The following is a 26,090-nucleotide window of genomic DNA, read 5'->3' as shown; positions in this document are numbered from 1 at the left end:
ATTTTCACCTAACTTGTTTCTAACGCTTTCTTTCAATCTCTCGTTCTTTCTCGCTCACCCTGTCAATGTTCTTTGAAAGGTTGTAGTATATTTCGTGAAAATATCAGAAGAGAACCCTTTCATTCATAAAAAAAATAATACAAAGGCTGTAACTAAATACCTCTAACTGACACACAAAACTGAGAAACGAAAGCATAACATGAATGATTTAGTCAATGAGAAATTCTTAAAAAGAGACATAATCATGAATATAAGAATGAAATGATTAAGCGCTTTCAAGCAACACAGAACTAACTCCGACCACACGCACTAAAGTACCTTCCAATTAAATGTTGGAACAATTAAATGACGCAAGATAAACTCGTAATTGCCCTGAGATGAAAACCTTGCAACGCCTTAAGATAAATGAAAAAAACAGTCGTTATGCAAAAACAAGGCTATAATCATTGACATACAGTATATGAGTGACTGTATATTTATTCATACATACCCACATATAAAAATTCATACATATACTCCCACACGGACAAGGAAATCAAAGTCACAGTTCACTGTTGTTTCTAAACCTAGCAGCAGTTCAAATTCTACCGGGGACGAAGCACTTTTCAATTGTAATTCCCCTTGGGTGTAAGTTATTCCCGAGGAAGTGAATTGCATATATAATGATATTTGTGGCTTAATTAAGTTAAGTATATCTTAGTTTAACCAGACCACTGAGCTGATTAACAGCTCTCCTAGGGCTGGCCCGAAGGATTAGACTTATTTTACGTGGCTAAGAACCAATTGGTTACCTGGCAATGGGACCTACAGCTTCTTGTGGAATCCGAACCACATTATAGCGAGGAATGAATTTCTATCACCAGAAATAAATTCCTCTAATTCTCCATTGGCCGGTAGGAGAATCGAACGCGGGCCCAGCACAGTGCTAGCCGAGAACGATATCGACCAGTCCAATGAGAAGGAGTGAAGAGGGTTTGGGTGGAACCTGTTATGGGTAGAAGATCAAGAGAGAAGCAAAGTATCAAATGGCGTGATAAAATGGAGATGCTTTTGATAGAAACAGATGAAGTATCAAGGCCACCGACCCTTTAGTTTAGGGATGGCGGTGGGGATAAACGAGAAACACGCATTGTACTTGCATACATACATGTATATACACACACATTATATATACTGTATATATATATACTACATACATACATACATACAAATATTCAGTATTTTAAAGGGTTACCAAGTGCAAAGGCTAGAAGAGAGGAAGATATGATTTAAGACAGGGTATAAGACGTTTATGAAAATGACTTTTTTTCGTTGTGGAAATGGTTGGAGAGGACATGAGGCAGGCAATTAAAAGGTCGGAGGACGGAAAAGCAACTAGAGCTGATAGGATTGAGGCCAGATGCTGTGGTATGGTGACAATAGTACAACTGCCCGGCTGACCACTTTCGTCTGTGTAACTGAAAGAGAGAAATGTACTCGATGAATGGGTAAAAAAAAAAAAAAAAAAAAATTCTAAAGTGTATGATGAAGGAGCCTGAAGTAACGGCAAAACTTGTAGGGTCGTAACAGTTCTTCAGGGACCAAAGAAGGTGGACAGCAAAGTTTTGATTAAAAAAATTAGACAAGGAAGAAAGCATATATTAGAAATATATATATATATGTCTGTGTGCGTATTATATAAATATACCTTGGTTATTTATCATATAAAAATCGGTAGCCTGATAAGGGTGCGATTGTAGGAGAAAGCTCTGTTTTTTAATACCAATCATCTTTAACAAATATACAGTATCAAGGCTGATCTATAACTACTTCATATAATACACTATTGTACACAAAACTCTCTCTCTCTCTCTCTCATACATGCATGCGCTCTCTCTCTATCTATATAAAGATAAAGTAGGGTTTTCAATGAGACCAATGACAAAGACACAGAAGTATGGGAAGACAAGTGTGGATCAGAGTTTGTTATGAAACGATTTTGCGAAAAAAGGTGTGACATACATCGGCATAGAAAGTGAGTCTAAGACATAGGTGTGTTATGTCTTCCAGTTCGTCCAATATCATCACGGATGGAGTGAAGTAACAGGTCAGATGCAGACCAATGCAGACCAACATACTTCAACGCAAAGTTGTAAGGAGTGAAAATCAGGTGTAAATGGAGGGAGGAATGGGGAAGGATGAAAGCGTTTGATTCAAATAGGCACTCGGTAGTCTATCATAACGGATAATGGCAGCATGATGGAAGGGGTGAGTCAGAGAATGGCAAAGCGAGGAAGGTAGGAGAATGTGAGCAAGAGACTGGGAAGAGATCTGGAGTGTCTATGGAATCCAACGCGGGAATGCATGTATGGATTCTTAAACGAAAATAAAAATAGAAAAAAAAAAAGAAGTTTGTATAGTGCATGTGGCGCAAGAAGAACTGAACGGGAGAGAAATTATAGATGAAAGGAAGTGCAACGTGTTGCCAGTAGATTCGGACATTTGGGAAGGCTGAAAGAAGAGAGCTGGTAAAAAGAGTATAATTCGGAAGTGTTAGAAGCTAAAGGAGAGGAAGCCCTAAGTTTCATTTTGTACAGATGACAGGAAAGAGGAATCAGAACCGAAAGCCTTAATATTCAGAAGCCTCGAGAGTGTGTGAAAGACAGAAGCGGATGGCGCAACGCTCTGCTGACAAGCCTTCTGAGTAAATGGATGAATGCTCTAATGCTGTGGCAGTTTTCTGCACAGAGGTCGATCCTCGATCCAGAAGGTAAAGTGTGCATATAGTAGTGAATGTTGTAGTGTTTTTTGTTTGTGGGTCAATGTTAACTATTGTTTATGAAAGTTGATCAATAAAAAATTAACTATTTACACAAACATACGTTCCTTTGTATATTTGTATACAAACATACACACATACATGCATACATATATATATAACATATATATATATATAATATATATAAATATATATATATATATATATATATATTATATATATATAATATATATATATATATATATATATATATATATATATATATATATAAATAATCAGCTACAAACGTCCTTTAATATCCAATTCACTCTACCTCGGAAGTAATATATTTTCCGACTGGTTAGTGTGTCACTGTAGTCCTGATTCCTCGTCCGTCGCTGGTTCGACCCCACGGGACGGTGGACTTATTATCAACTAAAAATTCCCCTTCGGTAACATATATGAAAATATATTACTTCCGAGGTAGAGTGAATTGGATATTAAAGGACGTTTGTAGCTTTCTGATATATGAATCATGGTGATGTGATAAATAGTCATATATATATATATATATATATATATATATATATATATATATATATATATATATATATAACTATATGCGTAAGTGATTTTGTCGTGCATGATTTTATCTTACAATGGTTGCCTGATTAGTTGCATCCTCGCATATCAAGCGACCCTAATCAGTGAATGAGGTTAATGGCAGTCTGGAGTGATCTTAACCAGGGTTCGTAAAGTATAGGCTTGCAACCTCATCCGAAGACTTATTAAGGCCCCACTCTAGCCACGAGAAAAAAGGCGTGTAGTAAAAAACAAAATAAACGCGTTGTGTATCCTGGTAAACATACGCACACATACGAGTTTCGTAATCTTACTCAACTGCAGTTGCTCAAGATAATGACTCAATTACCTGATTGCCGTCAATTTGGGATAACTCAAGGGGAAGTTCTGTGTTGCCAATGTAGGTTGCAACATCATCCTTCTGGGAACGTGCACAAGTTTCGCTTACTGAATCTTTTCCGGCAAGCCCTTACTCATTATTTTATTTTGCTACGGAATGTCAATGAGGATATCTCAAACAAGGGCAACCTCGTTTAAAAGTTTGAAAAAACCCAAGTAATACACACCTATTTCCTTTTACTCCTAGAACCATAAAACTCCCTATAATTAATTAATCATTCAGGCTATTACTCCTAAAATGGGCTCGTATATATAGATTAACTTCCCGAGAATTTCATTAATATCGAGACCAAGATTTAGGACACTCAGAAGCCAATAGCCTGGCAAATGAATTTGTTGTGTGTTGCAAAATACAAAGCAATGGAAACGCTAAAAATGTCACTCATCATTTGTGAGAGTAAGATGCAGTCTGTCAACCCAAGTCCGGATGAAAGAGGAGAGTTGAGTGCAGGGTTGATGTTCCTCTCTCTCCCCAAATGAAGTCTAAAAATGCTACATCAATCAGGTCTGATCAGAAACCCCTAAGGTTAAAACAAGTCTCAAGAGGCCGGCAGAGTGACTGAGCAGAGGAAGTAAAATATCCAATAAATAATCGTAAGTATTCGTGCATATCAATAATCATCCTTCCGAATATCACTAAATATAAGGAGCTTCTGCACTAATGATGATATATAATCTTTACACAAGAGAGAAAATGGCCTTTCAAGGACAACTCAATTCTCGAGGTGACAAAAAAGGATATCTCATCCGATCGTACTTACAAGAAAGAATCACTGTCATTTCATCTATCAAGAACCAAAGAAATAATCATCCCGCAAACCGCGTGGTCAAAACAGACACATCCATAACTGCATAATCATGTGCATATCGAAAAAACAGACACAAACATATATATATATAATATATATATATATATATATATAAAAAATTACATATATATATATACACACATAATATATATATATATATATATATATATATATATATATATAGAGAGAGAGAGAGAGAGAGAGAGAGAGAGAGAGAGAGAGAGAGCATTTAGACTTCTTGTGCGTGAACCTTTACAGGATGGAAGACAGCAGAGGAGTTTAATCTTATTTACCGTGATATTGAAGAGAGGATGGCTGGCTGGGGCTGGGGGAAGGAGCGGGTAGCGTTCAGTCCTTGTCACCTTAACCATTAATAACAACCAGAGCAGAGTAGAGTAGTAGCAGCATGAAGAGTGGAGCAGTCATGGCGTTCAACAAGTGGTCAAAACCGGCTCAACAAGTGCGAGTATGTGTGAGGTCGAAGACCAGCGACAGCGAGAGAGAAGTGATGGATCTTTTCCTCATGACTTCAGGCATTTTCTTTAACAAAGGCTGACACACTCCGTTGCTTTAGGCTTATGTTTTGTCACTTCATTTACCGATTACGCGAATGAAATCACTGTAACGTCCGTGAAAGCTGTTGTCCCCATCTAACATATTTCTACCAAAATGTTATTTGTTGCTCAAATTTTCCTATTCTGTTTTCAGTTTATACAAATAGCCACTTTACAGTATATTTTATGCCATTATTGATTTTATATTTCCTAGGGACTATGTAAAGAAATTATTTGCTTTCATAAGGGACTGGGTCTCATTCTTCCCACGATTTTCATAAGCACTTGGACTAGTTAAATCTAATCTGCTTTTAAGGCCGTCTTCCTTTTCTTTTTCTTCTTCTATTTTCTTTGAGTTCTTTGCTTTTAATTTTTATCCATCTCAAAAACATCACTACATTCATTTGCTGGTGTTACACCCAAAACTAAGCAGTTTCCTCAATTTACGCTTTTTGACTGCTGTTTTAGATGGAGCCAGTCTTAGCACGGGCTCTTGCTCTAAGCCAGCCCGTAACAATTTCTTGGGCAGCCCGGTCGATAAGCTACGGATTGTCGAGTACAAATATTCCTTGACTTTAGACTTGATGCACTACATCGATTAGCAAAATAAGAAGTCAAATTGCTATACATTTACGAAATATGCACCGGGCAACAAAAATACTATCCGAAAGGACAATATATTTATTTATTTGCTTTAAAAAGCAAACAAGATTTGCTTGTGAAACGCAATGCTCCCTACAATGGCCAATTCCTATTTGGTCATTGGCATCTAATATGACCTTGAACGACTTCACTGTGCATATAAACTTTACAGTGGAACAGTTTAAAAGGCTTTGTCGATCACAAAAAATCTTAACACTAGCAGACGGATAGTCAGGGGCATGACTGGATGTCCAACGACTGTAAACATGGGGCCATAAAAAAATTGAATGCTGCAAACCTCTTCATTTAAGACTCTAAAACAGATCAACATCTGGGAAATTACCACTACCAAAATGTGAAATTTTAAGCTTGTGGAACACTCCTGTGCTGTAGAAAAAAGGGTTCTTGAATATTTGGTTCATTGACATTTCAAAGGAAGGGATGTGCATATGACAAAATCTTTTAGAGTACTTTTCTTTTAGGGAAAGAATATATTTTCAAAAACATGTTTGGAATATTATTTCTGAACTGCATTTATGGCCTTTAGCAACCATAGACTTCTGGCCTCAATCTTTACAGATTCTAGTTTTTAACCCAAATATTACCATTAAATGCTAATGAAAGTTAACCCTTCTCAAAGACATCCAAAAGTACTTCGAGGTAAGGAAGCAACTACATTTTATATTAATACACGTTTACACAGCGTGAGAAAAAACTAATGCGAAATGACAAACTACCGGCGCATAAAGTTAGATATATGATCACTCAAAGTCGTGCATACACAACCACCTTCATCCCTCGCGAAGAGAAGACCCTACAATGTGCAGTGGAAGGAAAATGTTCTGAAATGAGGGACACACGGAATCGAATGACTTATTCCCATCAACCAGAATAATGTAGGCAAGTGAGCACCGCTGAACGAGTGGAGAGCCTTCAAATAAAAATAGCGGCTTCAGCTCTTCCTACGATTCCCAGGCATCATTTAAGCGTAATTGCAGTCACCAGAATTTCGCGCATCAAATTGCAGCTCTTAACTTCATTCGTCATATTAAGCAATCGGGAGAGGGAGAGCATTCGTGCATAGTGTTAACTCAAGTTGTACTGCTTCGGGTGCTGGACTCCACGTGCAACAGTAAGATCGTCTAAAGTGGGCGGGTATGCCCATATATGCATAAGCATTCAGGTATGTTCTAGATTTATAATTAACGGGGAACATAAACTAAGTTCCTATATTGTTTGCTGCTAAAATTACGAATATTTTTGTCAGTATTATTATATCTGTACTAATGTTACACATACTAAAATCCATTACCTGCACTTTTAAGACCTTGGTGCGGAAATAAAATACATTGTAACTCATACTATACAGCAGGATTTTCCTTGTAAAACGCTATCCACATATTCAGCCAATTATGACGATTGACTAATTCCTGCAATCCAGGCAAACTTGGAAAATCTTAAAGAGTTTTGAAAATCTTACTCCTAGTCATTATGTAATGTTTAGCCCCGAGAGAGAGAGAGAGAGAGAGAGAGAGAGAGAGAGAGAGAGAGGGGGTTAAGTATGAAGTTCAGGTTGAGCCTAGTATCATTAACAATGGCCACCAATGGAGATGGTAGAGCGTAGCCACTATTGTTACCACAGGTTGGGATGGAAAGAAGGGTGGGGGTAGGGGCGGAGGATACAGCCCTTACAATGGGCCTCCTTCACTCACAGCCCGTGGCAGAATCCTTCACGGGTTTTCCTAAGGGTTTTCTTCTCTGTCTTATACCTCTCTTCACCATGTGCCCTCCTCGCTCGTTCCGTGCCGTGATATTAAAAGGAGGAAATCACCTGACTCCGCAGAGCTCTTCCGCGCGCAACGATTATTCGGGGACAAGTAGCTCCGAGGAGAAAGGCGGGAGACAGGAATATTGTGGTCTGAAAGGGAAATGTAGTCGAAAGAAAAGAAGCAAACCAAAGACAGAAACGATGCCTCAAGGGTTTCTAGAAGAAAAATCTCATTTGCATTCTTAATGATGCGATAAGTATTTTTTTTTTTCTACTCGAAATTCAAGACTCCTTGACCTTCGCCTTCAGCGCTTCGTAATTAATATGTAGAGTCACGGTTTTCCCATACAAGATTTCAAGATTTACCGAAGGCTGTAAGTTATATTTACTTCAAGGTTAACGCGATTTTTCTACCAAAGGCGTCAAATAAGTTATTCACTGAACATTCAATATGAAATTTAGCCAAAACAACGTCACCGTTTCGAAATCGCGTGTGCGCGTCTGCAAACATACAAATGCGTGCCTGAAAAGGGAAACAAGTTTTGTGCTTCATCTAGACCAGTCCCTCGAGGGACTAGGAGGTGCCATGTTGACCCTAAACACATTACAGAGATCTTATTACTAAGGGAATGAGATTTTGTCAACTACGGGAGTAACGAAGTACAAGACTGATCGTGAATACATAACAGAACACTGGGTTATAGGGAAAAGTATTGTTCACAAACAACCGAAAATTCGCTTGTATTCAGCGCAGGACAAAGCAGACTAATCTTTCACTTTCGTTTATAAACAATTGCCTGATAAACCCAGGAACATTTCCCCCAGAAAAATGCAATCCACTAACGAGGAATAATTAAGATGAAAATGGCTAAAGAAGCCTCATAATGAAAAGTCGATAATCAATGAACACCCTCTGACTTCGAACACCTTTCAGGTCTTAATATATGCAGGAAGGACGATGTTTTCTTTAGACATAATATGGTGTGAGGACAATGCTTCATAAATATACAGAGGGTTAGAGTCTTGAAGTAGACCATAAGCAACGAGGGTCTTGAGAAAAATCAACTGAGCTGGATACTCATAAGATAGTTTTACTGGTAGGTCTAGGCCTAGGGGAAGTGTTCAGAATAAATCGTGACTGTGAATATAAGCTACAATTAAAATTTACACGAATAACAGAATATTCACGAAATATACAATTCAAATTTACACGAATAACAGAGTATTCACGGAATATTTGGTTGAGGATTCCGATTCTTATGAATAAATCAAAACATTTTTACATATTTGGGATCGAACACTGTTGTTGTAGGTAAAGTCAATGAATTCAATATATCCTTAATATTCAGCATTTTGTAATCGTGCATATCCGAAAAAAAAAATCTAGGAATTAAGAATAACAGATATATGTAAAACGGTCTCGCGCTCTTACTGGAGAAAGTCTGAGTGAAAATTGATAATGCCCCAGTATTTTGGGACCAATGATCTAATTGGAGTGCACATTTCCTTCGTGAGAATTCAACAGCATCGTTTTACGCTTGTCAGAAATTTTAGTGTCTAAGACGCCCAGACCCTCATAAATACAACTCACACACACAACAACTTACATATATTATATATATATATATATATATATTATATATATATATATATATATATATATATACATATATATATATATATATATATATATATATATATATATTATAAATATATATATATATATATATATATATATATATATATATATATATATATATATATATATATATATATATCTTACTACACCAAAAATATATCAGCATTAGTGCAGCGTAGGAAGAGCCAGTTTCCGTAGTCAACTTATATTTTACGCTGAATTATTAAGGTAGCAAAACAATGGACAACACGTAAAACGCACAAGAGCGCGCACACACACACACACACATACACCCGTTTTAATTTTCCATTTACTATTTTCGAAATGAAAGCAAAATATTCTAAAACAATAATAATGACGATGATAATGAAAATATTAATAAAAAAAAAATGAACTTTTGGTGCTAGTGCGTGCAGTGAGTGTGAAATAAATGTCCCAGTTTTGAAACTTTTCACGAAGGCCATTGTGTGAAGTACTTTTTGTTTTCGTCAGGCGCTCTGAGGCTGCGGCAAGACTCCCTTTCATTTGGACGCATGTCAGAACAATGAAAACAAGGTCTGCTTGTGAAACCCAATGTCCCAGGTGGTGCCAAATTCCTATCTGAACTATGACCTCTAAGTATGGCCTCCATCCAGCCAGCTCAAGGCTCCATTTGTGGAGCATGCATGGCAAACATGAAATTACTATCTGGTAAAGTACAAAGGTTAAGGTCAAGGTGTTAATTTCCATTTGACCTTCGGCCTATATGTATGACTTGACTCTTGGATACAACACGTAAAAGTGAATCGCTCACCCATTCTTCATCTTTAAAGATACTACTATCCATTTCAGGGACCGCGAGTCATCGTTTTTCTCAAATATCTTTCAAACTAATTATTTGATCGAAATGGCACTTTGACACAGTGTACGAGACACCTCCCCCTAATTTTTGGTAATATAGTGCATTGTCAAATGGTATTAATTAAGGCGTTTACTCTTGACTTTTAAAGGTAAAGTTGCATGGGTCAGCAGGACTAATTTACAGAATCGAACATCCGCTATCCCTATCTCTTCCCTCTCCCTCCCTCCCTCCCTCTCTCTCTCTCTTTCTTTATCGCTGTTTTTTCATCTCTCCCCCCTATACCTCTCTGTAATTTACAACATGCAATAAAATACCGTTTTCCATGATATTTTTCAATACCAGCAGATAATTGGAGAGTTCATAATTGAAAAGGATAGCGAGGTTTGACGTAACGACCATAATAATGGTTAATTTTTCCTAAAGTTTTCTGTTAATAGCAAGGCAAAGAGAAAGAGAAGGTCTTCTCACTTCCCGCCAAATCCCCCATGTCGGCGGAGCTTTGTCTACCTCCTTACTGCGTCAGCAGCTGAATTGCCGTGATGAACAGTGACCTCCAAGATACGTCATCGCCTACGTGGTTACCCAGGCGGGAGGCGACTCCACCCAATCGGGTAGACCTTGTCTCGCTTGGCCTTGGTTACTAGTACTTGGCGTGTCGGGTAATACCGTAATGATAAGAGGTTGTCTGTCGGCCGCCGGATATGCAAAATGGAGAAAGCTGACAATAAATTAATGATTAATCTCAATAGGTAAGTGAATCTTCATAACGTATACTCACACGCAAAAAACACAAGCATATTGGTCAATCAATCTATCAATGTATCGATCTCTCTACTATCATATCTATTACTTTGTCTCTATCACACTCCTGGAGTATATATATATATATATATATATATATATATATATATATATATATATATATATATATATATATATAAAAGTCTCACCATTATTCAATCAATAATAGCTACACTCGTTTCAGTAATGTGGTCGTTTCTATGCAAAATATATATTTAAAAGATAAAAAAATTGTGACATTCGTTCATTTTTTACGATTGCCTAACTGACTATGAATATTATTTTTTTACTCCGTGCTTCTGTACGTATTTGGGGCACACAGGCCATATGATCGCGTTACAGACGTCATGGGAAATAAGGCGAGAGCAGTGTAATTTACATACTGGGTTGTAGGTTAAACTGTGACTTAATTGTGGCTGCCTTATCTTACCAGATCGTAGTCAACACGTCGATACGGGGCTTAAAGGATTGAAGAGATTGTGATAGCAAGGTACATTATACTGGGTGAATGAGGTGAAGGTCATACGCTCTTTTTTAGCCTATTCCCATTTATGTAACTTGAAGTAAATACAATAACAATAATCAAATGATCACAGAATCTACAAAAACCAACATATTTATAACATCTAATATTTCTCAAGATAATATAATAGAAAGGAATGGGGTGGGGGGGGGGCGGAGACGGGGAGGCCAGGAAAGTGGGGTGAGGGAGGGATAAGGAAGGGAAGGGGAGGGAAGGGAAAGGGAGGGAGTGACGGGGTTGAGATAAAGGACGTTCGAATGCATAGGTTGGCGATGCTTGGCAACACCGTGAAAGCCAAGAGTAAATACCTAAATTAACACCAGTTGACAATGCACTATATCAGCAAAAATTAGCGGGAAGTGTCTTGTGCACTGAGGCAAAGTACCATTTCGATCAAATAATTAGTTTGAAAGATATTTGAGAAAAACGATGACTCGCGGTCCCTGAAATGGATAGTAATCAATATTAAAGTGCTTTCAAAAACTTTAATCTCGGCAGAGAAACGAACATATAGCGAAGAGGCAGGCCAATAACCGGATGGCCTGGACTGTAAACAGCGGGCAAAAAAAAAAAAATAATAATAATAAATAAACAAGTAAAAACACAGTTAAACACCAGTTGTCGTTATGAACAATAAAATCAAATTTTTACTTACCTAATTATTTCAGATCGTGTTTAAAATAAAAAAAAAGAAAAACCGCAAAAAAAGTAACGAAATACCAAAAAGCAACAGAGCAAACATTTATCTCAATCTTGAAAGATAAGGAGATTACACAGAAAGCTAAGAAAATGAATGAAAACAATTAACAGCTACCAAAGCATATAAGCATGACAAAAAACGCAGAAAATGATATAGAAAATGGTGAATATACAGTGAGCATCGAAACAAAAATGACCATAATAAACCAAGAGCTGACACAATTTATGATGATGACTTTTCTTACAGTGACGACGGGCATGATGAATTGTGTCTGCGCGTGTTAGTGTTTTTTTTTCGGAGATTTTAACACATTCTTTCCACAGTGTGAATATACAGTTCTTATTCGCGTTTATTTTAATATTTGTATAGAAGTTCTTTCCTCGTCCACATAACTAACAGAATAAATAAATCTAGTTATACTGGAAATGCAAATTCTTTGACGTTTGATCATTGCCTGAGGAGAAGAAATAGAATAATGTGGAACAATAAAATCGATAAGTGAGACAAAAGTGACCGAATCGGGGAACAAAAACTGTGAAAATGGCGAATAGATTGGAAGCGACTGAATAGCTGGCCTGTTTGTGCAGAGGAACGCCAAATATCATCGCGAATTTACCCAACGGATCAAAAAAATGAAGCTGTCCGTCCATGCCACGGGATATCATTAAAAATCCTATTCAATTTCACCCTTTTCGCTGCTATTGTACCCCAGTGCGGTGTGAGACAAATAGCGGTAAAGCTATTGAAATTTCAGACTCTGAAAAGTATGAAGGCCATGTGTATATTCGTACGTCAGTAAATTCATGAGGGCAATCGTTCGCATTTCATACATGGTACAATGTATAATTTTCATAATTGGCCGCACTATCTAAGAGAAGATGACGATAATGAAAGACAAGTCACTACCGTTTTTATATTCTCAATATTGGCAAAATCTTGGCAAAGGTACGGTAGGACATTACACAAAACACAGAAATATAAAATTAGCAAACTTATGAATTTGAATGACAATGAAAATTTGACAAAGATGTACACATACACAAACACATATATATATAATATATATATATATATATATATATATATATATATATATATATATATATATATATATATACATATATATATATATATATATATACACACACATATATATATATATATATATATATATATATATATATTATTTTCCCGATATTATTTTCCCATTATTTTATAATCAGTAGGAGGTAGAAAAACTTGCTAACGGTAGTTTATCAGCGATTACCTAGCTTGGAATAGCTAATACAAAAAATAGTATACCTTCTATCCTTTCCTTGGATTTAAGCTATCCATTACAAGTTCCCGATATAGGAATGGAATTCAGCTCAGTTCTTCCGGGTCTTGCAGGAAATGGCGTTTTCCACAATTATACAGTACGTTCGGGGAGATAACTTCTGAAATACAATTTCGAGTTTTTATACATTTTCTCTCTCATCCACAAAGCGATTATCAGCTTTAATTCTAAAAGGGAATAAGATATTTTATTATTTAATTCCACACTCGAACCTAAGGTTGTTTATTGGTCTGAAATTTCTCATTTTAGAATGTTACTTAAAGCTTGACCGAAGCTGTAAGTTTCAATGTAGTTGACAAATATATATATATATATATATATATATATATATATATATATATATATATATATATATAATATATGTATGTATGTATATATATATATATATATATATATATATATATATATATATATATATATATATATATATATATATATATATAGTATATATATATATGTATATATCAATAACAGGACCTCATTTAAACAGGATGATATTTAGCGGAGATATTAACTCAGAATAAATATCTCCGCTAAACACCAGCCTGTTTAAATGAGGTCCTGTTATTAATTGTGTTAATACACAGACCCACTAAGTGATAAAGTTTAATATATATATATATAATATATATATATAATATATTAATATATATATATATATATACATATACATATGTGTGTATGTATGTATATATTTGTATTAAATATATGCGTGGGTTGTAGCACAAGAGAGCGGAGGGAAGACGGTGGAGCTCACCTAAAGGAATTAAGGATCGATCCCCTATAAGAGAGAGGGTGACAGCGATCGGCGAAAACAGAAGCAAGGGGAGCCAAGCCCAGAGCCTAGCAGTAGGCGGAAAGGAAACGTTCTTCGAACAAAGAAACGTAGGATTGCTCGCAGGATTCTAGGACTCGGGATACGAAGCTGCGTTTTTCGGAAAAAGAAAAGGATTGCTCGCAGGATTCTAGGACTCGGGATACGAAGCTGTTTGAAGTGAGGAGGGACTTTCCAGCTAAGCCGGACAATGGCCCGCTTACTCGTGCCTGGAATTTAATGATCAGCATTATTATTTTTATCACTACCGTTATCATTTTTAATCAAACAGACTCGAATATTTTCCTAATTAATCTCTGTCCCATATAAAAAAAAAAAATACAGGAAATGAGTGATCAAAGCTTTATGGATAAAATAAAACTAATTCCGTGAGAAAAATTTGATTTCCACTCTTTCCTGACTGAAAATGGGAAAGCGGATTAATAAAATTTGATTTTCTATACATCAATCTTCTTGTATTATAAGATGAATGCATTAAATACCCAAATTACGGATATTATTAATCGCCTTTACAATGAGGCAGGCAGATGACAGGAGTGATGGCCAGTTACGCCTATGAAAACAGTAAGTGTAGCGGCATCTGACGACGTGATGTTCGTGATTACAGCAGATGACCTTTATCGGAAGGTTTAGCTGTCACTCAGTCTTCGGCTCCTTTTCAGTTCATTTCTTAAAAACAACGGTCAGTTTAACAGCTGAAAATGCTCTTCTGGAAACAAAACCTCGACTCTCACTGAAGTGAGGGAATGTCAAGTGGTTATTTGAAAAGAAAACTAAACCGGCCAAACGTCCTCCGACCGAAAGAATGTGAAACGGGGGCATAAGCTTTCGCTCGCTGAGCGTAATCCTCCGTACGACAATCACGCACAGTATAAGCCTTCTTACTCCACTGCCACTTGGTATCTTCGCGAGCACTATTGTTGGCGAAGCGGCAGTCATAACGTCATTCTGTTAATATAACTATTCACGATTTATACACACGTAAAACGCAGGGTAAAGGAGGTCATACTTTTTAGTGATACGAAGAAAACCATAAATGTACGGGGGGGGATACTATTACGTGACGAATTTTAATTCTAGCAAATTGCACACCCACGTGGTCCATATATCACGTATAATAAAGATTGGAAGACTTAATTACCGTCGTGATGCCTATACTCCAGGGAGATGACCCAGTCCCGGGGAGGGGACAGGAGCTACAACTCGAGACAGTCACACACACACACACACACACACACAGAGAGAGAGAGAGAGAGAGAGAGAGAGAGAGAGAGAGAGAGAGAGAGAGGGAGAGAAACTAGTTGAAGTGTTTTCACAAAAGGTTTGATATGGGTTCAAGGAGGCAGGGTTCGAATTCGCCAACGAAAGAAATGTCATCCGCATCCAGAACTTTATTGCATGGGAATCTAAACCGAACGCTTTGATGAAAAATAAAATTTTAGTTCTCGCTCTTCCTTCGTTTTCTGCTATATAAGGATAATTTACATGATACACTCTCTTACGCAAACTTCACACATGTCGGTACAGTGATGACTTTCACACTAACACCACTCAAAAAGAAAAAGGGAAAAGCTGTCACCAGCAACACTTTGACGGACGCCTAGCACTATTGTTCCCTTCTGTAGTGCACGTCAACAAACTGCTTCCGCAGAGCAGGCCATGATTCTGCCTTAATCATATATTTGTCACTGCGAAAATGAAAAACTGCCAGGGTTGGAGTTGCCTTCGATTACTGGCCACCGTAATGCTCCATGACTTTTTCTATTCTAAACTTTAATAAACGGTCTTTCTCACAGTACTTTCATACTTTAAAGAGAATAGATTCCCATTTATCGAGTCTCAAGTCTCAAATTCAGTGAGGTTTGCAAGTAGGCAGGACGAGACAATGCACAGTATAACCAATAGGCCTACCCTACTTGGTCAGCTAGAGAACTTGCTGTTAACGAAAAAGACTCTATGTACAACAGACTATTCTCATTTTTTTCTAAAACTGGCGAATATATTCGCGCACTTAAGTCTTTTTCCAGGCATTTCGATGGAACGCATTGTGGATAAGGCTAATAGACTAATAAACCCGTTTTGAATATACTTACTAAGAACCAGAGACATTAACTTTAAAATTACTAAAATCAGATCTCTTCCTTCACTCTGCTGACACAGCAAACTCTTATTTTACATGGAATAAAAAAAATAATTCGTAAGAAAAGAGGAATGTGGAGAAGGCTGATAGAAAACAGCGACCCCATACAGAAATGGGCAAAGCTGAAGACATAGAAGTAGAAGTCGTAGGAAAAGCTCTCTCATAGCAATCTGCGATTACGTCATATCCTTTTGCACATTCTGCTTCTGTTTTCGGTGAACAGCAAGGTGGTGGCTTGAACATCAAGGACGCGATAATTGCAAGGCTTCCTCTTCGTCAGATATCAAGACTGAAACGTGAGTGAGGAAGAAAATGAAGTTGGATTGGGTTACTGCCAGAACAATGCCAGTCACTGTCTCTGCTGAACCTTCATAAACTGAAGGTATTTCCTTTTGCTTGCACAAAAATACGTTTTACATTTTAAAACAACATTGTGAACAGAATGCTAGGGGTTCATTATTAACTAGACTGAATACAAGTTAGAAGAAAATTGGTGGGTCACATAGGCTACAAAGAATTAGGTATAAAGCACAATCGTCTCTTCAAAACTTTTATGCACAGACATACGCGTTTCGATATCACTGACTCGTAATTTGGGCAGCTGTATACGATAGTAACTAAGAACAAAATAAACAAATAAACGAACAAGATGAATAAATTAACAAAGCAATCTTTTCAGCAATGCTGACACTATGTTGAAGGAGTGTTTGTATTTTCTACGGTACATCACCTGTTCACAGATTTTTCTTGGCAGTTTGGTTTTCAGACAAGAAAGTATTTTGGAACTGGAATTGGAATATAAAATTTAGGCCAAAGGTCAATCGCTGGGGTTTATGAGGTCATTCAGCGATGAAAAGGAAACCGAGAGTAAAGAAGGTTTTAAAGGTGTAACAGGAGGAAGACCTCGCAGTTGTACTATGAAACAATTGTTAAGGGAGGGTGGGACGTAAGATGGAAGAAAGATAATATGAACGGAGGTACAGTAAAGGGAACGGAAGGGGTTGTAGCTAGGGGCCGAAGGAACGCTGCAAAGAACTTTAAGTAATGACTACAGTGCACCGCGTGAGGTGCACTGATGACACTGTCCCCCTACGCAGAAGAAAATGTTTAGTAACGTCTCATTTATTTAATCTTTGTTATCAAAAGATAACGAAGAAAAAACAAGATCTTGGCAATAAGGAAAGTGAAGATGAATCTATAATAATAAACTCCGAGTGGGGGAGGGGTAGGTTGGGGAGACATGACACAACCACCCTCTTCCTGCAAACCTGTTTATCCGCCCTGGGTGAGGGTGTGGTAGGTAGGGGAGACAAGACGGGCAGCGCCGGCGCGGCGTAGTGTACGCCATCAAGCTCGTCAAGAATGTTATTTGGTAGTGAAGAGCATTACAGCACTTGAGAGGAAAAGACAAAATTACCACCGATTCTAAAACAATTGAATATTTGGCATAGACAGCAACGACCCATGTGCGCGTAATCATCAGGAACAATGGATAGGATGCTTTGTTTCTCTCTTCTTCTTCTGCAAACAGTATTTCAAGACATACTTCTACCCTTGATATTTTCCCAAACACTCAATTATTCACACACACATACATACAAACGTAATGGAGTCATATGCCAGCAATTTGTTCTTTGTTATTTTATTATTATCATTACTATTACTATTGTTATTATCCATAAGGTGAACCCTGTTCACATGGAACAAGCCCACAGGGCCACTGACTTCAAATTTAAGCTTCCAAAGAATATAGTGTTCATTAGAGAGAAGCAACAGAAGGTAATGGGAAACACAGAAAGAGATCAGTTATTAAAAAACCGATAGATTGACAAATTAATAAATAAAGAAAAGTGTTAGGTAAAATACTGAAATACAAGTTGAAATGTATTTTGTACTATTATTAAAGATTTAATTTACAACTGCTTTACAATTTGTATTAGAATAGTTTCACTGCTGTGTTGGTTTAGTGGCTGAGACAGTTGTCGGCAGTGTTTAAAAGGGGTTTGCTGTTGAAGACAAGGAAGAGTTACAGGGAACTAGAGAAGTGCTGTCTTATAATAAAGAAATTCCCACAAGAAAAACTGCCCAAAAATTATAAATTGTGCATACACACACGCATATGGGTGTGTGTGTGTATATAGAGCCATTTCTCCTTACAAAGGGGGCGCCAGAGAAAAAAACAACCCAACGATCACATCCAGGATCAGATCTACTCCTTGAGCATAAATCTTTACAAGATTAGATGTTTCATACAGCTACAAGAAAGGCTCGATGGTAGCGTGTCAGACTCCCTACGCACAACCCACACCATTTACCTCTTGCAAGCATTCACTTGTTTCTTAAAGACTGTGACTTTTCCTTTGAAATGCCTATTTTACTTCATCTGTCTATAGTGTTCTCTAGGTCTTTCTATCATCCTTTCTAACACTTCTGAATAATACTTTTTTTCACAAATGTTTCATGCTTAAATCTTTCAAACATGACCAAACCATCTAAAAAAACTCAGAGCTAAATTTCACTCATGCTAATCCTTTTACTACTCCTACATATCTCCGCATTTCTTACCCTTTCAGTTCTTACATCACATATTCTGTGTAAGCAATAATTTTTTTTCTTTTAACGTGCTTGTTTTCCCATTTGTATGGGGTAAGCACGATGCCTTCTTTTGAAGGACTTTGATTTGGCTTTGGGGTTGACTGTAGTCTCGATCGGCTGTCCTGCCTGCCATCGCTTATACCCCGTTAGCTTATGTACATGTACTGTACCAGTCACCAGCGCCCTTTCTCCCAGCAGCGAGGAGTTGTTGCGCGGTTAGGTTGACAGTCGAGACGTGTGAGGTGTCTGTTTATGTTTTTAGAAGATGTTGGAGTGGCTTTATTTGTGTGTGTATTAGTCTGTAACACCCGTTTGCTTTAAGCAAACCTATCCGTTGATTACATACATAATCCCGAGGTGTCTACACGGATAGCAAAGTGTCCGCCTCTCTGACCAGTCAGCTGTGGATTTGAACCCGCGACACAGACCTCTAAGAAGTCCGACCTGCTGCTCTAACCGCCCTGGCCATCGAGGCTCTATTCTGTGTAAGCAATAATATTCACCTCCTAAGCCTCAACCCATCTTGGCTTTCAGAGACACTGGAGGCCCTTTGCCAATATTTTGCACCCATCCTGTTACCTTCCTCGCTTCCCTTGTTCTGCGACTCACCTCTTCTCACACTTTACTATCATCCAAAATACCTATACGAACCCCCATAGGGAGGTAATGCCGTCAGTGCATCTCACGCGGTGCACCGTAGGCATTACTTGACGTTTTTTGCAGCGTCCTTTCTGCCCCCTAGCTGCAACCCCTTTCATTCCTTTTACTGTACCTCTGTTTGTACTCTCCTCCTTCTTACTCTCTATTCCAGCTTAACAGTTGTCTCGAAATTATTTTCAACACTGAATGACCTCATAGGACCCAGCGTTTGGCCTGTGGCCTGAATTTCATATTCCATTCATACCTATACGAACCAGGCATTTCCAGTCTACCACCATCTGAATTAACGTTCGCTACTTCATCTTTCTGGTGTTCATTCGCCCTCGCAATTTTGCTTACGCTCATTTTTACTTTCACATTCCTCCTCACGTCAGACTCTTCCACGATCTTCTCAAGTTTCTCTTCGCTCTCCTTTATCATTTGTGCTGCAGACATCAATCGTTCTACATTTCATTCACGACCTACTTCTCTTACCCCTACGTCTTGTATCCTTTCTCAGGCTTCGTGTATCATAAACGAAGCCAGTCACACTTTCATATATATATATATATATATATATATATATATATATATATATATATATATATATATATATAGAGAGAGAGAGAGAGAGAGAGAGAGAGAGAGAGAGAGAGAGAGAGAGAGAGAGAGAGAGAGACATAAACGCGCACACACAAAACACACTCACAATATAAATAAAACACCTGATACTACAAATATGTTTGCATAAATCTTTTACTTAAAAATTAACATTTTATCAATGTGAATCAGCACATTCTTAAGCGCCATAATAACATGCATCCTCATTTCATGAATATACACGGAAAGAGAGAGAGAGAGAGAGAGAGAGAGAGAGAGAGAGAGAGAGAGAGAGAGAGAGAGAGAGAGAGAGCTAATAGTAACTAAAATGATAAAACCCTGGATAAAAAAAAAAAAAAAAAAACAGAAATAAAATTCCCACCGATTGGAGGGAGACGAGAGGGGAGCGTGGCTGGATAAGAGGATCGAGTCCTGCCGGACTGCAAGAAATATGGCTGGGGTTGGGAGTGGGGTTGCAGGGGGTTACAAATGACCGAAGAGTAAGGGTTTCAAACCAAGGCTGACAATCACTAAATTCCTGGGAGGGAAATCTACATTCAGTTCTACTCTGGTTATAAACACGCTTAAACAACGTGACGCAAAAAAAAAAAAATCCATGAATGAATGGAAGCAAGATTTAATTGTATTCTTTTTATTACTTTTATTAGCGATTTTTAGGTTAACAATCATCATTAAAAGGTGAATTATGAAAGAGTCTGGAAGTCATGTCTGAGGAGCTGTTATCAAATAATATGGAGCAGTAACAACTCCCTTACTTCGCTTGACTGCAACCCCCTTGCTCCCCCCTCTTCTCTGTCTGTCTATCTACACCCCCTTCTTCTTCCCCTGTCTATTTATCAATACCCCCTTTCTCTGTTCTGTCTGTCTGTCTATCTATTTACCCCCTTGTTCTCTCCCTCTTCTCTGTCTGTCTGTCTATCTATCTATCTATCTATACCCCCTTGCTCTCCCCCTCTTCTCAGTCTGTCTCTCTAACTATCTCTCTATCTGTCTGTCTGTCTGTCACAGTCTTTTTCTCTCTCTCTACTTTGGAAGAGAATGACTGCTCTCTCGGTTCCCCCTCACTAATATATATAGACGTGATTCACGTTTGTTAAATCTCATTATTTTTCCCCTTCAGGAGCGTTCCTTCTCCCCTACTGCGTGATGTTAGTGCTGGGCGGCATCCCTCTCTTCTTCATGGAACTGGCCCTTGGACAGTACAACCGAAAGGGCGCCATCACTTGCTGGGGTAGGCTGGTGCCACTTTTCAAGGGTAAGTCTATCATTGCGTGGTATTGTAAATATGCTGAAGGGTGTTGTTCGGCAAACATATGTATTGACCTACGCGGATCCTACTGGAAGTGTTGTGTTCTTACAGGAAACAAATTCATGTCTTGGTGTTGCTCAATAAAATTAATGCACCTACAAGGGTAAGTGTTTTATATTACAAAACGCATTTTCTTGTGAATGTTAATGTAGCCTTTGTTCATCATTTCTGTGCTAAAACTGATTGAGTTGGATTAAAATAAAAAAAACACGAAAACTAGGGAATTCTCCGAATAATCTCCGCTCACGAGCACGATCTCGAAAACAGTGAATGACAAAAACAGTCTCCTCACAGCAAAACTTACAGCTAAGTCTTACGTTCCAGTACACAAACGAAAGCTTTTGGTTAGGAGGAAGGAGGGTGGCATAATAAATATAAATGAGGTAGAAGATATTATGTATACGGGGAGGTGGAGTGGTTTTCAAGGGCCATCCATCCAGGCTGTTTCGTAATCCCGCTCGAAAGCAAAGTGGTTAATAGTTCATCGATGGTGAATATGAAAGCGCCAAAGGCGGTAGAAAGCTTAAGAGTCACTCTCCATCTCTCCACGTGTGGCTGAGCTCTGATTGGTCAAGACAGTAGGTCAATATGGGACAGAGTTAGAATAAAGACTTTGACCTCAGACTGCATTATCTTAGCATCCAAAGATTATCTGATGTCATAGATAAATCCTGCTGTCAAATCATAGCAGCTGTTCCTTGCTAATCTATGAGACACAAAATATCTGCAGGAAATTGACTTTTGCAAGGAAAGCAGAAGAAAAAGTGTTTGATTACTAGATATTATTAACCAATCCACTTGCAAAGCTCTACCTCGACTTACCAGCTTGCATAAAAATAAAAAGGATGGACATATAAAATGAAAATTGCAAATGTGAAATTAATGTTATAATAGTTAGCTCATGTACAATATCTAAGTATTTTTTTTATTGAATGGTACATCAAAGGAGAACCAATTTGGAATAAGCAAGACTCCATAAATATTAAATAAGGCTCACGTATAAAAGGTTATAAATAGACACTGAATTATTTTCTATGGTTCACCAGAAACGTCAGTTTAGGAAATGATAAAACCAGAAAGCACTCAAGAGAAAGCAAACCTCAGCCTCATTTTTCTTTCAAATGAGAATCCTTTAAATCTCGTCAAATTCTTCCAGTTGATCCAAAGACTACTAGAAACCTGTCAACATATAATATCTCGAGAAAGACTGAACAGATTTAGATGAAATGTAATGGAAATGTTCATTGAGTGACTCTAGAATTAACTTTCCTGAAGCTGACCTTACGTGAACTATCTAGAGCGGATCAGCCAGGGGATGTGGTTCCTATGCCGAAAAAGAGGGAGTCACATGATGAATGTCATCACAAAGTGTCGCCAAAACCATTCATTAGTGTTCACGCAAATCAGTTAACAGAGAATAAATATTCTTTTGGCAGAGGTAAGCTGTCATGTGTTTAATGAGTGAAAATTCTTTTAAGTCTAAAGTTTAGTTTTAGAGTTACAGGCCTAACTTTACACCGATTTCCATAAAATTAATTCATAAGAATCTCATGCCTTAACGGCTAAAAATGATATTATCTGACATTTGGTTCCGCCATCTTTCAGCGATATGGGCTGTACTGAGAAAATTATGAAAGTAAAACACTAATAACAGCAAGTTTGTAGAATTTCTCTTCTGTATGAGACAATACGGGGAGGCAAATTATAACCAATTTCCACGTCACCTGGTAATCTCGAGGCAAACTTACAAAATTGACAACGGAACTGACGTACTTTTCCTCAAGTCGGACTATCACGAAGTAATGAGCTTGGAAAAGTTACAGTCGACTAAAACACGTAAAAAATACGCCGAAATTTCTTCGGCGAAATCGAGTTTTCTGGACAGCGGCCCATGAAACTTTCAGCCACGGCCTGGTGGTGGCCTGTCCTAAAAACTACTGAGGCTAGAAGGCTGTTTGATGATTGGAGGGTGGATGATCAACCTGCAAATTTGCAGCCCTCTAGCTTCAGTAGTTTTTAAGATCTGAGGGCGAACAGAAAAAGTGCGGACGGACAGACAAAGCCACCTCAATAGTTTGCTTTTACAGAAAACTAAAAATGGAGTACTATTTAAGCAAACTTTAAAAAGACTAGGTTTTGCAAACGATAATCCCGCCGATCTTTTGTACCTTACTGGTATGCGATATTTCCGTGCAACGTTTTGAGACCATTTTGGAAAACCACCTTCGCTCCGCGTTCAACTAAAATCTAAGTGTATGACCATGAAATGTTGTTAGGCTCAGTCTCATAAATTCTGGAAAATACTTAGGTTTCTATTGAAATAAAATGTGAGAAATTTACAGCATTAGGTAAAAACATAAATAAAACTTAATTTTTACCGATTATTCCTGTCTTAGTCAGGCCAGTGACAAGACATAAACAAGCTGGGTTGGCCACTGCTCAATGGCTGGACTTAAGCCGACATCTTTAAATGGAATCTGACACGTTGAAACGTGAGTGATACATTTCATGTGAATCTCCCATTCAAAAAAATCGTCAGTCATGTCCTCAACTATAATCACCTTTGATATAAACCACAGTGGCGCCATTGAAGAAATGTGAGTATTACGTATAATGATCATAACCCATTCATGCGCTTTTATGGCGGCTGTGCGGGGTTTGTCATGCGTAGTGTAACTGTCGTAGTCTGTCTTCATCATCTTTCATCACGGGATAAAAGGAGGAAATTGCTCTGATTACGATAATATCTTCCTCTTTTTTCAGACTAGGGGATAACACTGATAAAGGGGGAAGAATAATCTGATTACGAAAGTATCTGTCATTTTTAAGGCCACCGAATATCTTTCGTTTCTGCTTAGTAAAATATATCAAGCAGTGGCGAGGAGAATCCAACCGTAACGGAAAACTGATCTTATTGAGTTCGTACAAGAATGAATTTTAAATTTCTCTCTTCTCCCTCGCTCTCCCTCTCTCTATTTCTCTATTGCGCATCCCTAATCATGGTTTCCTACCAATCCGTACGTCCCCGAGGGTAGAACGCGACGAATTCCCTCGTGCGTCCGTGTGGGTGTCCTCAACTGATAGCTCTGGACCGACTATGCAAATGAACCATCGCTCTCTCTCTCTCTCTCTCTCTCTCTCTCTCTCTCTCTCTCTCTCTCTTACTCCTCTCAAGGGAACTCAAGACTCCAGGGAAGAAAATGAAAGAATAACAGGCAACGGAAAATCTTGTTAGTAAAGAAGACCCTTCCCACCTTTGGGTCGGCGGGGAAATCTTTATTATTTCGATTTATGATTCAACCAAACAATATGGAAGGAATGGTTTTTTCTGAGCGGAGGTACCCATGCAGCAGATAAGATAATTCTTTCAAGTTGAAGTCTAAATAATTGCGTTTAATCGAAATTTTCCTCTCTTTTTCTCTCTAAATTCAATGTCAATTTTAAGCTGGTCTGGCCAGTGATTAAACCTCATACCCCACCGACTACACCACTCACTATTCCGTTCCATGTCGCGACTGAGACTAAGGGAAGCTTCATTTCTCATAAGTGGAGACTTTACCACACCCACAAGTGTAGTGAAAAAAGTGTATAGTTTGGAAGTGTTACGAGGGGAGAAGAGAGAAACACCATGTAAGTGCTGAAATGGATGAAGTGAACGAATGGTTAGGATCTGTGGGCCTTATTGTCCAATTACGAGAGCGCGTGTATGATATGGTGAATGGCATAGTGTCTCTAGGAGTCTAGGGCAACTAGATATGCTCCCAGATCAGACTTCGGTGTTGGTGCATTAAGTGGGTAAGGTTATGGAAACTTTCTGAGCGGGCGTTCATCTGATCCAAGAGTTGAAATATGAATGGGGAAGTAACTTTTGTGTTGTTTTTATTCCGAAACTAGCTTTTGGTAAGGGAAATGGCTTCGTTTCAGGAAAAAATATGGCAAGGCCATGCCTAGTGTCTCCTTACGACACGTAATCAGAAATCATACTATTGTACTGAATTAGCATTAAAGATAAAGCGTGATTCACTCCACACACCTACAACTGTTAGACTTGATGACTTATAAAGGCATCCTGTATATGATCTCTTGGCATGACTGAAAGCTAGTCGACGAAATAAGAAGAGAGGAGAACGTTCTAAATTCTCTCCTATAAAACTATGGCATAATAAAGGAACACAAGAATGGTCGTATCTTCTTTGTTCTGCCCCGTTTTTACAATCACTCGTAGTAAGGCCTCCTTTCTCCCGTGTAGCCACAAGCCAAGGACTCTTGACTTCTGGAGAATGGTCGCTTCTTAGTAAAGGGTACATCTTTCATCATTTTCCCACCCCCCGGGCGTCTGACAGCCCCGCTTCCTGATAAATCCTGAAATATTCAGAAAAACCAGGAAATACTTGACAAGTCTCCGTGAACTTGAAATACAAATCGATATATGCCAAATAAGATATTTGGTCTGCATAATAAGGGGACAAATTGAAACAGTGTTTTATATGCTCCAAAGCGACTTGATACTTTTCTGCATTAAGTTTGTTACTGATATATATTTCAATTAGCATCAGCAAAAAACTTAACATTAGTTAATAAAAAAAAAACCGGTGATGTAATACTCCGCAATGTAACGTT

The 26,090-nt window shown here is 38.0% G+C and overlaps 2 protein-coding genes across 3 annotated transcripts in view; one reads left to right on the top strand and one right to left on the bottom strand.

Annotated features, from left to right (window-relative positions):
- DAT (Sodium-dependent dopamine transporter) overlaps positions 1–26,090 on the top strand; it is a 173,933-nt gene that overhangs the window by 76,410 nt on the left and 71,433 nt on the right. The window contains exon 3 of the mRNA XM_067121831.1: positions 21,282–21,416. Within this exon, the coding sequence (XP_066977932.1) occupies positions 21,282–21,416 (135 nt within the window). The remainder of the gene's footprint in view (positions 1–21,281; positions 21,417–26,090) is intronic.
- LOC136849005 (uncharacterized) overlaps positions 1–26,090 on the bottom strand; it is a 189,808-nt gene that overhangs the window by 110,116 nt on the left and 53,602 nt on the right. The window lies entirely within an intron of this gene.

The sequence above is a fragment of the Macrobrachium rosenbergii genome, chromosome 20 (assembly GCF_040412425.1).
Source record: "Macrobrachium rosenbergii isolate ZJJX-2024 chromosome 20, ASM4041242v1, whole genome shotgun sequence".
Lineage (NCBI taxonomy): Eukaryota > Metazoa > Arthropoda > Malacostraca > Decapoda > Palaemonidae > Macrobrachium > Macrobrachium rosenbergii.
Note: the sequence above shows the minus strand (reverse complement) of the source record. Positions and strands in the feature narration are given on the sequence as shown.